This window comes from Solea senegalensis, linkage group LG11 (genome assembly GCF_019176455.1).
Source record: "Solea senegalensis isolate Sse05_10M linkage group LG11, IFAPA_SoseM_1, whole genome shotgun sequence".
NCBI lineage: Eukaryota > Metazoa > Chordata > Actinopteri > Pleuronectiformes > Soleidae > Solea > Solea senegalensis.
The window spans coordinates 549,514-567,017 of record NC_058031.1 but is presented as its reverse complement, the minus strand read 5'-3'; the positions used below and the strand labels follow the sequence as shown (position 1 = coordinate 567,017).

At 39.8% G+C, this 17,504-nt stretch overlaps 1 protein-coding gene across 1 annotated transcript; it reads left to right on the top strand.

Moving 5' to 3' along the window:
* The first annotated feature begins 563 nt into the window (after window positions 1-563).
* Window positions 564-17,062, top strand: hck (HCK proto-oncogene, Src family tyrosine kinase). The gene is made up of 13 exons (XM_044038810.1): window positions 564-784; window positions 6,134-6,273; window positions 8,482-8,506; window positions 9,159-9,252; window positions 9,372-9,467; window positions 10,271-10,374; window positions 10,512-10,661; window positions 11,167-11,319; window positions 11,404-11,586; window positions 11,675-11,751; window positions 12,461-12,614; window positions 13,219-13,350; window positions 13,767-17,062. The coding sequence occupies exons 2-13, from the start codon at window positions 6,142-6,144 to the stop codon at window positions 13,967-13,969; spliced, it is 1,503 nt and encodes a 500-aa protein (XP_043894745.1). The 5' UTR covers window positions 564-784; window positions 6,134-6,141; the 3' UTR covers window positions 13,970-17,062.
* Window positions 17,063-17,504: the final 442 nt, after the last annotated feature.

Genomic DNA, 17,504 nt, shown 5'->3' with positions numbered 1-17,504 from the left:
AAGTTTGTGCCATGAGGTCAGTGAAAATGAATATATACACTTTTGAATTGCAAGTTTTAGAATTAACTTTAAACATTGAGAATCAAAACCAAGAAGAAGACATTGTCATTGTTATTATTATTATTATTATTGTTGTTGTTGTTGTTATTATTATTGGTATTATTATTATTACTATTGTTGTTGTTATTATTATTATTAACATTATTACTATTGTTGTTATTATTGTTGTTGTTGTTGTTGTTGTTATTATTGTTTTTGTTATTATTGTTGTTGTTATTGTAGTAGTGTTGTTGTTATTATTGTTGTTGTTATTGTAGTAGTGGCTGAAGTAGTGGTAGCATTGCTTGTGTGTGTGTGTTGGACAGTTGTCCCTGAGCATGATGTCTCTGCACTTGTCATTAATCTGGTAGTTTTCTACTCTCCCAGCAGCTGTGTGTGTGTGCGTGTGCGTGTGTGTGTGTGTGGCGTGTGCGTGTGTGTGTGTGTGCGCGTGTGGGTTGGGGGTGGTCTGTGTGAGTGAAACCAAGAGTGCTATTGGTGTGAGTTTGTTCCTCTTTCCTCTGTCAGTCACACGCGCGCTCAGCACCAGCTTCCTCCTGCGCCTCCAGTGCGCTGCGCTGCGCCGCTCGCTCCACATCTGCACAGAGAGACGCGGAGTGAAGAGGATGAGAGACACATGAGGGACATGAGGACATATTCTTGGCACACAGTCATCCAAACCTCGAAGATCACACGCAGCAGCCGCAGAAAGGAAGAGTCGGAGTGACCGGTTAAACAGAGAGCGGTAAGTGGAGCATCCTGTGAGGACATGGTGAAGAAAAGTGTCCAAGGATGTCAAAGAGGAAACTGTGTGTGTGTGTGTGCGTGTGTGTGTGTGTGTGCGCGCACTCACAGGACCTGATAAAGGCTCTGCTTGTCCATACAATTTTGTGAGAGACAAAAAAAACCAACAAGTTATAAACCACAGGAAGGAAGCGTGCACCATTTTGTGATTGTCTGTCCAGGATGATCTGTCTCATTAGGACCAGGCTGTCCTAATGAGACAGATCCTCGTCTGTGAGGCTCTGGTTAAGGTTTGAGGCAAGGTGTCAATTATGATGAGACATGTGGTTACTGGTAGCAGTTAGGTTTGGTTCAGTGCTGTCCACAGGAAGTAAGTCAGTGTCCTCGGAAGATAATCTGTGCCAACACGTGTGTGTTAGTTTCACAGTGCATCATCATCAGTGTATTAACCATTATATTGCTATTATAAACTATAAAACTGGCATAGAAACAAATGGACGGGTAGTTTTATAATTGGAATAATGTGGATTTGTATATAATAGGTTAATCAATAACAGTAGTTGCTTAGAGATTTGGAAGTTGTTGCTCGTGAATTGCCTCAGGGAGAATTACTTTATTCTTGATAGAAGTTAATAATCCACACACACACACACACGATGAGAACACGGTTATGTTTTATTTTAGTTGAACTGTGAACTTTTCTTTCTGAGAGGAGAAGCGTTCATGCTTGGCTGACCGGGTGTGTCTCACTTACTGGACTAAAAATCACCTTCCTGTGATAGGAAATAACATTTCATTTTAATATAAAATGTTAGAAAATATCCACACACTGCATTTGTGGGAAAAAAAATGTGTAAATAATTAAAATAGTGAAGAAAATGGTCTGGGTGGTTCATCACAGGTGCACGCTCAGTTCAGCAGCAAACACAACTCACATCTGAAGAAGAAGAAGAACAAATTGGAAGGATAAAGATGGAAAGAACTTAGTGTATTTTATCAATTTAAATTCTCTAAAAAATTCTCCTAAATTCTACACATTGCACCTTTAAAGTGTGTCGCCAGCAGGGACACAAAGAAATGCAGATGTTAGTCTCTTATCAAAAGGCTCACACTGTAGTTTCTAGCTTAAGTCTATGATATCTCAATTTAACTTATTTATAAATTGCTCACAGGTCACACGGTGGTATAGTGGTTAGCACTCTTGCCGTGCAGCGAGAAGACACGGGTTCGGGCCCCGGTTGTCCATATGAGCCGAAGCTGAAACTGTGGCCGCTTTGTCCTGAAGATTTGACTGCACCAGCAGGTGTTTCCAGTATTCATTTGCATTTTGTTACTGACTCTGATCTTTGTGAACTGAGCCTTTACGTCATTCAAGCCTCAGTGTGTCCAGTTTGAGAGAAGAGCCTGTAGTCTGAGCAGTATTTATGAAGTACATATATATATATATATATAGACACACAGAGATATATATATATCATGTTGTTCTGCATTCTCTGTATGAAACTGAAATGCTGCTAGTAGTTTGCAAACAGCAGGCAAGTCAAATGTTGACTGTTACATGTAACATGTACAAAGACATGGAAACTTGATCAAACTAATGGACTTTTTGGTGAGAATTGCAAGGACATTTTCCCAGGAATTCTCAGGCCGATCAATTCAAGAGTGCGCGTCGACGTACTCAGGGGGATTCTAACCTGAAGACGTGCTGATGTAAATATCTCTCATAGGGTGTCATCATGTTCTACCACATGATGAAAATAGAGACCCTAACAATCTCCTCGTTAAACTGCTGTGACATTACGTCGTGGTTTTAATCGTGTCTGTGTAGACACTGGTTCATCCAGGTGGTAGTTTTAATCAGGTGATATGGTAACTCCATACACCAGCACTAAAGCCCGTTGTTTATTCCTAAATGTATAAGACACATTATGTTACATAAACCTGTACAGATTTGCATCTATCACCAGCATTAGAGCTTTTCAAGAGCTGTTGGCTCCATTTAAGTTTAACTGTGGCTGCATGCACTTCCTGATTGCCAGAAAGCAAAAAACAAAAGAGTGTGAAATAACCCTTTATCAACTGTGTAATGTGCGTATAAATATCTGCACACTGAAGCTCAGGAGCAGCATGTGTGACCTGATCGGTTCTTTAACAGGACTGAATATTCAGATTTAATAGAAACAGAGTTGGTAACGATACAACGTGACGTCATTGTGGTAAAAAAGTGACTCCAGAGACTCCCGACAGCACACAGCATGGACAACATTAACACGCCTCATTTTGAGTCACATCAAGAGGAACAAACATCATCATCATTTCTCACAAATTCATATTTTTCACATGCTCAAGAAGGAGCGTCAGGAAACCTGCTGACGTTGACATAAAACTACCGTTCTTACCGTTCTAGAAAATCCTGTGTAATGCCACTTCACTGTAAGACTGAAGACACATGAGAACTTCACTGCTGGAGGTGTGAGGTGTGAGCACCTGTGGCTCAGCTCCATCACTGAAGAAAGACAGTCCAGTCACAGCAGCATCTCAATGGGACTTTGTGCTGAAACCATGTGCAACGCTTGGTTCACACTGACTTCAGTTTCAGCCTGGACACTGAAACTATAACATGTGTCAGTTTTAGGTATTTAGTGTCTGATACCGACATCACGATACACTTTCAGAACTACAGTATGACAGTATTCAGCTGAAACACTGTTGCTTCATTTGATTTACATCTTGTGAAGCATCAGATTCTGGAATTCCCTGATATTGAGTATTGTATCGGCTCATATCTGCTTCATTGTGCTGGTAGAAGGTCAATATCATTATCAACAAATCATTTCTCACACATTCATGTTTTCACATCCTCAAGAAGCAGGGAACAAACATGCTGCAGTCGGCATTAAATCTCTGTCATCATTCTTTTTTTTTTCTTTCTTTAAAGTTGTCGGAATATAATTATGCAAAATAATCATTTCTCTCTCTGTTTTTGCTGGGAACTGTGTGTGTGTGTCATGTGTGATGCTGACACTGGTGAACCAGGACTCAGACTTATAGTTACAGTACAGTTGTGGACGGAAGTTCAAATTTCCCAGTAGTTAAATACATATATATATATATATGTCTATATATGTATATATATGTCTATATATATATATTTAAAACACACTTCTGTGTTATTTGTGTCACAGTAAAAAACAGCTGTGCACGTTCAATTTCTACCTGTGGACATGTTGCTACGCTGCTTTTATGCACTAAATACCTTGTAAAGCCAGGTTTATTTACTGGTGTTGCTAACAATGGCTAGCCTGAGATACATTTGTGTCCATGTTTTGTTTTGTTTTGTTTTATTTTTTTTATTTCAAAAAAGTCCCAGTTCTGACTTTCAACCTCCGCTGTAAATGGAAAGCAACATACTTTACTTGTTACTTGTTACTTGTTACTTGTTACTATACTTTGTTACTTAGTAGTTGACGCTAGCTTGCTAATGTTAGCTAATCGCCGCTAATGTCATGGCCGGTGTGGACAAGGAGGTGACATTAGCTCGGTCGCTACATTGCTCTTTGCTCTTTTGTTTTTGTTTAAAAGAAAGGCAGTACACAAAACCGCGTGTATTTATACTGTATAAGTACACACGGTTTTCATTAGACAAGCTCCTAATATTCGTTAACGGCAGGGGAAAATAAAACCTTCTAACGGAAAGCAGGCGACAGACAGCTGCACCACCGTCACCCTCAGGTTTTCTTGTGTCTTGTCTTTGCTGAAGAGTGGACAGGGATTTAAATAGAGAGGGAAACCTGAGCTTCTTTGATTAGACATCTAAAGAGGAACATGGTCGAGCACCAGAGAAGAAAAAGGAAGCAAAGAGCTACAGTAACACCACCAGCTTTGACCTCAGGAACTTCCTGTGTCTCAATGTTGAAATGAAACATTTTCCATTGCACTGATGGTAAAGACAGAGTTTGGTCTCAAAAATCATCGACTTTGTTTGTTTGTTTGTTTGTTTGTTTGTGATGATCTGAGCTGAGAGATATGATTCAAAGTATAATTATCATCTGTTCTCTGTAACTATGTGAACAAACATGTGGTATAAAACACAGACGGTCTGTAAACACAGTTCCCTCTTTGTTCTCACTCAAACTGCACACACACACACACACACACATTTGCGTATTCACTAAATAGTACAGACACAAAAAAGAGGAATTTGTGTTCTAATATTATTTTATAGTCCCCAGGAGCTCATTCTTGGAATATCTTGATGGCTGTAATGATCAGGAATGATGGAGAGATTACATAAGCAGCTATAAGGTGTCTTTGTTTCGGTCACCCTTCCCCCCCGTGACCATCAATATCTAACGCCATCATGTGATATTCCATTTTGACACCGTCTCTGCCCATTTGTAGAGACATTTATGGAGGTGCCACGTCTCTGTTGTGTGTGGAAAACAAGTCAGAATCTATATAATCTAAACACTGTAGGATTAATAAATGTTTGATAAGAAGCTAAATCTGAGGAAAACACACAGAGAGATAAACAATGAATTAATAATAAATATGTACTTTTTATTAAAGGCTGATTTATTGGCAAAGTATCTGCATATCGTGTGTCTATAAAAATGTGTTTGCAGAATAATTGCAGAGTAAATATAAACGACTGAAGAAGTCCTTTTTAAACTTGTTTTCTTTTATATTTGTGTTTTGATTATATTTATAGTCAGTTAGAGGAAGAGGAAGACATGAGGTCATTATTAAGCATTCAAATCCTATTGTATTCAATAAATAGCAGTTATTGACTTGTCACTTATAAATCTAATAATAATCGATCGATGATGCTTTGACGTGTACGTGACTTGTTTATGTTTGTCTGAGCACCAAAGCTGTTGCCATAGCAATTTAGGTTAGTGAACCTGAATCTGTAATTATTATTATCATTAACTGACTGAGAATAGATTTCAGCTGAAGAGACGTGAGAATACGTTCTTGCTATTTTAGTTTGATGTGTTATTTCAGTATTGACCACTTACATTATATACATATATATGTATACGTATATACGTATATGTATATATACATATATGTGTATATATACACACATACATGATATATACATGATGACAAGAAAACCATGATTAAAACACTATATACACTAAATAAATTGAATAATGGGATAAATATAACCGAATGCATTCTTCTTCTTATTATTATTATTACGAAGCGTAGGGCCACAGGACATCGACTGGGGGCCACAGGTTTGACACCCCTGTCAGTGGCATTATAACCTTTTGATGCAGAAAAGTGAAGTTTGTGTTAAGTAAACCACACTGTCCCTTTAACTGTCGCTGTTGTCCTGCAGGAGGCACCATGGGCTGTGTGGGCTCAAAGAAGGAGCACGAGATTCACAGCAAAGACACGGATAGAGATGAGCAGCAGAACCGAGCGCAGGCGGCCCACTACGTCAAAGACCCCACCACAGGGAGCTCAGCAAACAGAGCTGTAAGTAACAGAACACTGAGCAGTCATTTAGCAGTCATGATCATGGGAAATACTGCTTTATTTAAAAAGTTGTTTGTTTGACTCTGGTAATAGTATAGTAATAGCTTTGAAATCGATAAATAACACATTTAGATTCACAAATGTTATAATAATTATCATAACTTCATAATTTCACCTGTGGTTACCAAGAAAATGAAATGGTGTAATATGGTTGACACTGTTGCCGTGTTGTAACTGTACTGTAATGTAAGTGTTACCGATAAACAGCATGTTGCTTCACAAACACTTAAAACGCCCTAAAAAAAAGAAGTGAAAAGAAAATCCACCCACGTCAGGTTCACACGGTTTAAAGACAGAAATTGAATATTCTATCCACAAGTCCACATGTTTATATTATATATATATATATATATATATGTATGTATATAAGTGTATCATTGCTTTTAATTAAATCAAAAAATTGCATTTAACCCTTTAAATGTAAATGTTTAAACATACAGTACGTACAGAGGCTACGTACAGTGTCGCACATTCATTTTCACCAACTCTAGAAACACACCTGAGCAAAAAGTCTGTAAAATGTTTAAAATCAGATCGAGTTCACAGTTCAAAGTTTCAAACTTTTATTAGTAACTTTGGTAAGTTTCACATTTCAATTCATAAATAACATCGATGGAGGGGGGCCCAGAAAATACAGTCTGCCTAGTATAGTCCATTTATTTCATCCGGCTCTGGGTGCACCTGCGTCCAAGACAGACACAGAGATTGACTGGCTTCAGTCATGACGCTGCATGCACCACAGTTTGATGTCAGTGGGTTAAATTGCTGCTGCATCTGAAGTGCGGTTCCCCCGGCTACTGTTTCCTGTGTGCTGACGCCAACACCTCGTCTACCCTCAGTGAACAAAGAGGAAGTGACAGAAGCAGAACCAGCACATTGAAACAGGCCACTTCTAATCAAACGTCCAGAATTAAGCAACACCTGAAATACTGTTCGTCAATGTCCAGTCACTACTTTCATTTCTTTATGGTTTCTTCCTGGGCTGCATGTGTCCTTTCAGCCTCGTGTCTCACGTTTAAAACTCACTGCAAACCATCGGCCACGGCCTGATTTTTACTGCTGATATGACCGAGTTCTTCCTTCCTTCCTTCCTCCCTCCCTCCTGTTTTTGGACTTACTGTGAAAAGTAAATGTCAAAATATGAACAAAAAGAAACGTCTTTATTTGCTTTCTTGTTTGGTCACAGATTCATAGAAAACGTCAGGCCATTGCAGGACACCTCAGCTTTGAGCATTCGTTCACACTCCAGTGAAGAAAGTAGAATTTATTCATTCGTTCACAATTTCTCTTTTACAATGGGGTCCAAAGCCATTTAGGCAGAGTTATGATGTTAATGTGAATGCTGTGAATGCTGTAAACAGAGCTCACGACTGAGGCTTTAGTCCCATAATGGCTCATTCATTGTCACTTTTATGTCAAAATTGGATCAGACCAAACGTGAACGGTGGCATTTTTCTCTCGCTATCAGGGCGCTGTCACACATAACCGCATCAAGCGTGTGTCACATTCCATTTCCACTTGTATTCGTTTGAGTGCTGCTCGTCTTCCTCGTGTGATCTCAAGCAAGTTTCTGTGGTTTCTGGAGATTTGTGCAGATTATTGGACGGCCTTTTATTTTAATGATCACCGATTTTATGAAGTAATTGCATAATACATTACACAGTGAGCTCTGCTGCTGTCGCCCCCTGTAGGCCATTGCTCTCCAACAGCTGACCGCGACGTGAAATCTCTCACTGCTGAAGTTTGGGCCATTATTTCTTGCACTTAGCTCATAAGAATGCACTTTACACATCATTTAATAGAATTATTTTGGATGGAACATGATGTGTTATCAGTCCAATAACTAGTAATAATATTGATATTGGCTTAAAAAAAGCAACATCTGTCAATCCCTAGTTTTCAATCTTTTCATTGGTCCTTGTGGGGGTGTCGTGCAGACCATCACGTAAATGGGCGGATGATGAAACTGACATGATGTGGACATGCACACGTGTGTTGGACCTGGCCCTAACCCAAAATGAATAAAGTTTATTCAGAAATATTGTTTATTGTAGCTTTTACAATAGTGAATATGTTCATATTCTCATACAGTGTTGATAGAACTGTCTTCTCTGACCACCACATGTCTCTGTCCTTCTCTCTTTTCAGAACAAAACTCTGTCCAATTCATACGGTGAGTTGTGAGTCTGCCTTTATGCCTTTGTTAGAGTGTTGAAATGAGCCAACACCACATTATTTACTGTAACTGAGCTCAACCGACCTCAAGCCTCTGATGTTTCCTGAGTTTTAGGCTGAAAAAGATCAACTTAAGATGTTTTAAATGTTAACAAAGTTAAAGTCACTTCATCATATATCATTTGGAATTGGAATTAACCAATCATAACTATTTTTTTCTTCTTCTATGTGGTCAACTGCACCCTCGCCTGCACTGGCATTGGCAACAGTTATCACATGACTCAAAGCCACACACATGCAGGTTTAATGAACTCTGTGTGCTGGGTAAAACTGACAAAACTGCAAATATGAAAAGTGCAGTGGAAAGTTGTCAAAGGCGTCTCTCAAGAAAGTTCAGTTGAAGTTTCTTCACATGTCAGGGACACGTGTCGGGCAGCCCCACAGATGAGCTAGCCCCGCTTCAACAGCAACATGTGAAACTACAGAGCGATAACCTCTCACTCTGGACTGCTATTATTAGCACTCGTACTGTACAAGGAAGTCAAAGTGCAGGGCAACACACACACACACACACAAACTCACACACACACACACACACACACACACACACACACAAACTCACACTTTCTGTCTTGCCCTCCTTGCATTAGGAGAGAGTATAGCCATGGCACTGTTCGACTACGAGGCCATTCACGATGGAGACCTTGGCTTCAAGAAGGGAGATAAGCTCAAGATCTTGGAGGAGTAAGTGGAAGATCAGCAGAGGGAAAGATTCTCTCCTCATTGTTTGGTTTATCACATTTCTCCTCTTCTTCCTCTCTGTGTGTCTGTCTGTCTCCCTGTCTGTCTCTCTGTCTGTGCAGAATGGGAGAGTGGTGGAGAGCGATGTTAGTCAGCACAGGTCAGGAAGGCTACATCCCCAGTAATTATGTAGCCAAAGACACGCTGGAGTTGGAGGAGTAAGTTCACACACAAGTGAATGTATATGCACTACATAACATTTCACCCCCGTATATGTTAATGTTACATAATTCAACATAATTGATAAGTTGTCTGGTCCATTACATGTTGAAATGAGGTATAATGATGATGTCAAATGTCTGGTTTTACACAAACTGAAATTATTGAAAATATTCACATTTAAGAAGAAAAAAAACCTTTATCTTGTCTCATCTTATGTACGATAATATAAAAGTATTGGCTTTGGCAATAATGGTGGTTCTACAGAAGGATGGGGTTTTGGTCTAGCGGGCAACATCAAACAAGATTATTAAACATTATTTACATTTTTGATATTTTCGATCAGTATAAAAAGTACCAAAGAGCAAGAAATGATTCATCTATCATGGGAAGCGGGGCAGGGGGGATACCCGGGCTCAGGCAATATGATTTGTTGCGTCACATCTGTTGCCGGATCCTTTTTGTGCAATTTGTGATTTGTGACGATGGCATCAGTGTATTTTCTTCAGAAGGGAGGAGAAATGGTTCAACCTCTCCGTGCTGATGATTACCAGCAAATAGAAATTTTGCTTATAAACATCACAGTTACAAACAAACAAAGTACAACAAACATCAAATATCACAATCACAATCATAATCATAAAAGCCCCATAAATCAGCAAGAACTTCTCGAGGTGTGTTAAAGTTAAGGTAGTGTAAGGTTAAAGGAGGCAGTAATGCATCATAGTGGGTGCCATCTGACATTAAACAAGAAGAAACACTATTATATTCCATACTAACTCATGCGTTTCCTGTTTTTAAGGTGGTTCTTTAAGGGCGTGAGCAGGAAAGATGCCGAGCGGCAGCTGCTGGCCCCAGGGAACAAAGTAGGATCCTTCATGATCCGAGACAGTGAGACCACCGTGGGTGAGTGAGGCCTGAAGCTACAAAGAACTACTGAAAGCAGAGATTCCACCTGAAAAACAACGTAACTTTGGTTACGTTGGTGCTGAAACTTCACTTTCTCTTTCTTTCTTTCTTTCTTTCTCTCTCCTTTACCACAGGCAGCTATTCTCTGTCCGTGAGGGACCAGGACGCCCAGGCCGGCGGATCAGTCAAACATTATAAGATCCGAACTCTGGACAACGGAGGATTCTACATTTCACCCCGCATCACCTTCAGCACCCTGCAGGAGCTGGTCAGCCATTACAAGAGTGAGTTCAGACACAGTGCAGGATTTGCTCTGGGGTTCCCCCTACAGTTGGGAACCAGTATGGTCTGCTATGTTGCAGTTACACATGCATGTCTTTGATGGGTCAAAGGTCACGTTACCTCACAAACTAGGTTTTTGGTTGTCTAAGATTAACATGCTGATGACATTTGAAGGTTGTGTTCTGTGTCTTAACGCTTTATCCCAACTCATAATAAGATAAGTCCATCGCAGGGTCAGATTATTGTATCCAGTTGACCTCTGCATGTTTTTGAACTGTGGACAGGAGACGATGCAAACACACAGAAAGGCCCTCAGTTGAATTGGGATTCAATCAGGCAACCTTCTTGTTGTGAGGCAACAGTGCTAGCCGCTACTCCGCTATGTGTCCTGTAAAAAGACAAACAAACGTGCAAATTATAAATCTTACAAATGGGTTCTAATTTACAGCATGTGAAACCAATCCTGTTCTTGGATTCAATGATTCTTCTGTTTTCCGCTGATTGCAGAGCAGGGAGATGGTCTCTGCCAAACCCTGACCAACGCATGTCTGAGTCCCAAACCTGAGAAACCATGGGAGAAAGACGCCTGGGAAATCCCTCGATCTTCTCTCAAACTGGACAGGAGACTTGGTGCAGGCCAGTTTGGAGAAGTCTGGATGGGTGAGTTTGTAGACTCCAGTTTCGGAGGCTTACGGGAGGTTTGGAACTCATTCTCTAATTCGCCCGTTGCTCTCTTGTTTTCAGCGACGTACAATAAGCACACCAAAGTTGCAGTGAAGACCATGAAGCCTGGCAGCATGTCTGTGGAGGCTTTCATGGCTGAGGCAAACCTGATGAAGTCGATTCAGCACGACAAACTGGTCCGACTGCATGCTGTGGTCACCAAGGAGGAGCCCATCTACATCATCACTGAGTTCATGGAGAAGGGTGTGTGTGTGTGTGTGTGTGTGTCTTAATTACAGAACAAAAGAAATCAAAGTATTTAACATCCATGTCCATCACTCACTGTCTGCAGGTAGTTTATTAGACTTCTTAAAGAGCGATGAAGGAAACCGCATCACTCTCCCCAAGCTCATCGACTTCTCTGCTCAGGTGAGAATTACTTTCACCCCTTCATTCCTCACTCCTTCATTCCGCACGTCAGCTCGTCAGAACGGATCCTCACATTCGAGTCATTGCTTTGAGAGAGATTCACTTATTTTCTTTGCCATCAGCATCAACATGTCCACAACAATCAGCCTCCACAGACACTGCCCGTTTATTTCAACTATTTCAAAATGAGAACCCATTAACGAGTGTGACAGTGAGGGAGTTATCATGCTCACATTTAAATACAAAGAACAGAGAGGGGAAGGAAGAGGAAGAAGGTTAGAGCCGCCTGATTTAATTCAGTCCTGCCGTGAGTGAGTTTGAGATAAGTTTGACAGGTTGGTCTTATCACAAAGGAGATGGTACACGGTGTGACTGAATCCTCACGCATGTCTGATTATATCAGTGTTGGGTGAAACATAGCAACTTAAAGAAGATGCTGCATTTTCAAGACACATCACCGATAAAATACCCTCGTGATCTCCTGATGTCGGCTCTGCTGTCCCGGGTGTGACCCTGTGGTAGAAAATGGATGGATGGTTGTCACACTTTAACTTTTTTACCACTTCATTTCAACCAAACTTGCACATAAGAGCAGCACCGTTTTGTTTCCACTCCCAAAATGCCCATAGTACATGAGAGCATGGGGAGTGTTTGTCTTTAGTAAAGAAATGCTTGTTTTGGCTCTCACACACTGACTTTGTGTGTGTAGACTGCAGAGGGCATGGCCTACATCGAGCAGAGGAACTACATCCACAGAGACCTGAGGGCAGCCAACATCCTGGTCAGCAAAGCATTAGTGTGCAAAATAGCTGACTTTGGCCTCGCTCGGATCATCGAAGACAACGAGTACACAGCCAGAGAAGGTATTCTCACACACACACACACACACACACACAGTTCTCATGGCTGAGCCAGGCACCGTCAGCAGAAGTGTTTAAGACACAGAAGAAATGGGAACAGTTACTGTTTCAGTTCAGGGGGAAATGCTCTGTCGGTGGCAAAAATAGTAACATGAAGCTGAGAGTGACTTTATCAGACAATGATCATCAAACAGCAACTTTTCTAAAGACGTTTCTTCTTGATCCTACTTTGGTACATTTCATAATCTCTCGTTTAAAACTGTGTGCAGTGTTTTCTTGTCTGGGATTTACTCTTAGGTTGGAACAGACTGTAACTTCTGTAGTTACTAGATTAAGGCTTAAGTGCGTGTCCTTTATCGAAATGCGCCCCCTGATGGAAGTAAATGGAAGGACAGCTGTTGAGTCTAACATTCACAAAGTGTGTTACGTGTTTAATCCCAATGATGAGTCAGTTTTTCAAATGTTAGGACACAAAATAATCTGCACTTTGTTCAGGGATTCTGTATGCTTGCTTTTTTAGTAGATGTTGAAAAAAAAAAGTCACATTTTGTTTAACTCTTTACATTTTTAATGTTTAATATTTAATGTGTGTGAAAAAAAAAAATAGGAGCCAAATTTCCCATCAAATGGACAGCACCAGAGGCCATCAACTACGGCTCCTTCACCATCAAATCTGATGTCTGGTCCTTTGGCGTCTTATTGACTGAGATTATCAGCTATGGACGCACACCATACCCAGGTACGTCAGTCATTCACACCAGCTTTCATACAGACATGCTTTTTTTTCAGGAATGTCTCTGAAGCAAGGACCTAACAGGTGCAGTGTGTGAACAACCATTTTGTCCCGTTATCCATTACATAACCTTTGCACAGCAATGTGAGCAATCATTTTCAAAATTGCTTAATCTTTTGATTAATTTCATCCATTTTTTATAATTATTTAAAAAAAACAACCTCAAACTGATTCATAAATTAAGTAATTGATTAATTTAGTGATCGATTAATAATCGATTTATCATTGCAGCCCTAATTCATTAAATTAGACACAATGTGACTGTGATAACAAAAAAATGACATATCATAGTAATAAAAACTGTAGTGACTCCATAATTTGTTTATCTGTCTTTACATTAAGATGTTGTCTTGTCTTACCAGGGATGACCAACCCAGAGGTGATCCGGTTCCTGGAGAAGGGAAGCCGAATGCAGCGCTTGGAAAACTGGCCCCGGGAACTCTATGACATCATGCTGGAGTGTTGGAAGAACAAGCCGGAGGACCGTCCCACCTTTGACTACCTGCAGAGCGTCCTGGGAGATTTCTACACAGCCACAGAGAGCCAGTACCAGCAGCAGCCATGAGACGCCACGTCTCCTGTGACAGTATTGTTTTCGTCATCATTAGTAGCAAGTGCAATCTTTTACATGCAGGAGCTGCAGTCTCTCTTTCTGCTTGTCAATCATACACACGTGGTCATTGTATCTTATGGTGGCTAATTGAAAAAGCTACTCCAAGCCACCAGCGGCTAGGTGAAGTAACCAACCCAAATACAGTTAAAGCACACAGCAGGATAGTGTATAATTTCCCATATTATAAACCGGGTTCCCACAGGTCCTTGAAATCCTTGAAAGTTCATTTGATATTTAGGTCAATGTTTCCCTTGTTTGTTATGACGCAACTGCTGTTTCGTGGCCTGCATCGCTCGGTGTACGTAGACGAGGCCGACGCAGATCAAACGTCGAGTCGTAATTGGGATTCCATGCAGAACAATGAGTGAGTAACGTTACGCAAGAGAGAGCAAATGGCATGATGTCTGGGAAATGAAAATTCCAAGATCTCTGTCTCACCAAAGAGAATGACAAAGACTGACTTCGACCAAGATCCCAAGGACAATCACTCGTCCAGATGCTGAGCGTGCTGCAAATCAATAAAAGTGGATGCTCAAGCTGTGTCAGCACATTCAGTGTTTTGGTCCTGGAAAGTGCTTGAAACATCCTTGAATTTTCTACCAAGGTGTGGGAACCCTGTATAAATTATTCTGATTGACTTTTCAATCTAAAGAAAACAATTTTAAACATTGTGCAAGGTCACTGACCCTAAACTAGGGCTCACCCTAAAGATGTTTCCATTGGGCTCTTTAAATCTAACATTTTTGTAATTAAATATAGCTTGTAATTTTACCAAAAGAATAAGCAAAGAAAGATGTATCATTATTTGTCAATATTGTGATACCACAGTCCTACCTCATACTTGGGTATGGTGTGCAACACAGTCAATACTGTAAGTGTTGATGTTCTGTAAAGGTTCGGTCATCAGTTGATACGACTTCATTAGGTGGAGTGGATGTTTTGTTTTTTGTTTTTTTTGTTTTGTTTTTCAGAAAAGACCTTGAATCAGTCTTTATGAATCCTGTAGATGGGTGCATACTGTATGTGTTACAGCTATAATCTTTGGGATTCTCGCCCCAACTGGTTGAGGCAGATAATCCACCAGCACTTGGCTTCTGTCTGTAATGTAAACAGATACAATCAGCATCCACTCCCGGGTCAGACGCCTCTGTGATTGAGGTGCTTTTATTGACTCCAGCTCCATGTGGGAATTTTCTTTTCTTTCATCTTTAAATGTACTAAGTTTATTTTGACAGTCGTGAAGTTGTGAATCCTTTCACACTTTGTGTTTATCTTTAATATTGTACATTTGTTTTCTTATTTTAGTAAAAGGAAGGGTCACTGGCTGTGTTTGTTTTGGCTAAGGACCCAGGCAATCCACTCCTGTGCCAACAGAACCTGCTCCTTTGCTCTGCCGTCGCCCGCCATACCATTTCTGTTCAGTCAATAGCATTACAACACCTTTGAAGACCTGTCTTCATAACATAGAGTTCCAGTAGCTGACATCAATCCAGTTACACAACAGATGGATACAAGGCGCGCATTTTTTTAAATCTATTGATCCATAAGCAATACCAGGCAATGTGCCAGGCAACTGTTCACCGCTTGTGTTCATAAAAAGTGAAGGTGGCAGATTGTTCCACAAGCAAGTTCCCTTTCACTGGAACACCAAAGGTCCTGAGGGGCGGCGACGCTGGATCACAGCCATAAGATGTGCTCAAAGTGAGCATAGATGATGGAGAGATGTGAATCCACAGGCAAAGGACTTCATATCGATACAGAATCCAATGTTTCTTATGAAGTACTGCAGGTATTGTGTCTGTTCCAGCTGTGTACATGAAAGGAGTCACGACAAGGCTCAGTTATATCAGGTATACATCAGATTCAACGTGCACAGTGAACTCTGCACTGGCGCTGTTCGTGTGTGTAGAGGCTTTTCTTGCCAACATGGCTGTGTAAACACACAGTCACATGACATGACGTCTGGAGCTCTGTAGACTCAGGAGGTCAAAATACCCATAAACCTGTTCAACTGTAAAAAAGTACCTATAGACTGTTAAATGTACAGAGTTCGGTGGACTTCACAAAGTGCAAGACAAATTGCTGATTATCCTTATATCTTTAATTTATATTATATTATATAGATTGTTCTTGTTTCAGCATTACTCCTTGAATGTGCCTTTCATAGGGGTTGTTTCTTTCAGACTAAACATTTACAAATGATTCTGTATACAGAGACTAATGCACATAGGGAAATACAAGGATTTAGGATTTGGGAATTCAGGGGCATTTCAAGGTACTTTGGGGACCCAAGTAAGGGGGGCCTGGGGGGAGGGCCCTTTACTGAGGTTTATTAACTTCATTATTATAATTATTAATATTATTATTATTATTGTTGTTGTTATTGTTACTATTTTACTTCCTGAAGCATGACAGCACTGAGTGGATCATATGTATGGAAGTCAACATGAGACAATGGCTTTCCTCCATTATAATTGATTGCACAATTAAAATATTATCTAAACATGTTTATTTCCAAATGTACAACTAAAATTGGTGTTACAAAGACAGCATACGTGTCATGTTAGCTCAATTTAATTGACATTAACTAATAATGCTTGCTGATTCTCCTCACCCATCAAATGTCATAATAGAGAGATTATGATGTGACACACATTTCACATGTTCTGGTCTTATTTGTGTATTTGTGCACTTACCACTGCAATGAACATCATTGTATGTTGAGCTAATGAGTGATTGTTTTGTTGAACTCATGAATAATAACCATGTTATTTTGTTTCTACGCTTTTGTTTTCAGCATATTGTAAATATAAGAGTTATAAGAGTTATTGCACAGTCACACACTGCTTAAACGATAATGTGTTGAAGATATGGAAAAATAATGAATTCAAAGAACTGAGGCGTGACAATATTGAATGAATGCCCAGTGCAGTACATATATTCATTAAGGTTACCTATATTTTCTTTGTCAGTGTTTATCTTTGTGCTTGATTAGACTCTGATTTACTTTTAGACTTCTTTTCAAATAAATGATTTTAAAACAAATATTGAGCTTTTGTTCAATAAGATAATTTAAAGTTGCACATGCGATGACTAAGAAATATGCAATTTGTGCATGGACTCATTAATATGTATTTGAATGAACTGTTTTTCACTCCTGGGTGCACTTAAACATAAAAGTGGATACATTAATTACATATATTGGAAAAGTTCAAATGTGCAAATAATGATTTCTTTGTTTATGTGGAGCAATATGCACATGAAAGAATATTGTAAAAAAAAAGCTTCAAACCGATTATCAAAATAGTTGATAATGAATTGTTATTATTATCAATAATAATAATAGTGATATGATAATAATAACAGTAACAATAATAATGATAATCGATTAATTGAGTAATTGTTCCAGCTATTCGAAAACCAACGAATCTGGGGATTTTGTTTGAAATGTAACTGTCTCTCTCTCTCACACACACACATTAATAAG

Bases quoted from the DNA above. Each gene is read 5' to 3' on its own strand.
- hck (XM_044038810.1), top strand. From the start codon at position 6,142: ATGGGCTGTGTGGGCTCAAAGAAGGAGCACGAGATTCACAGCAAAGAC. The intron at 9,468-10,270 runs GTAAGTTCACAC...CCTGTTTTTAAG, and splicing joins GACACGCTGGAGTTGGAGGA to GTGGTTCTTTAAGGGCGTGA. The intron at 10,662-11,166 runs GTGAGTTCAGAC...CGCTGATTGCAG, and splicing joins GCTGGTCAGCCATTACAAGA to AGCAGGGAGATGGTCTCTGC.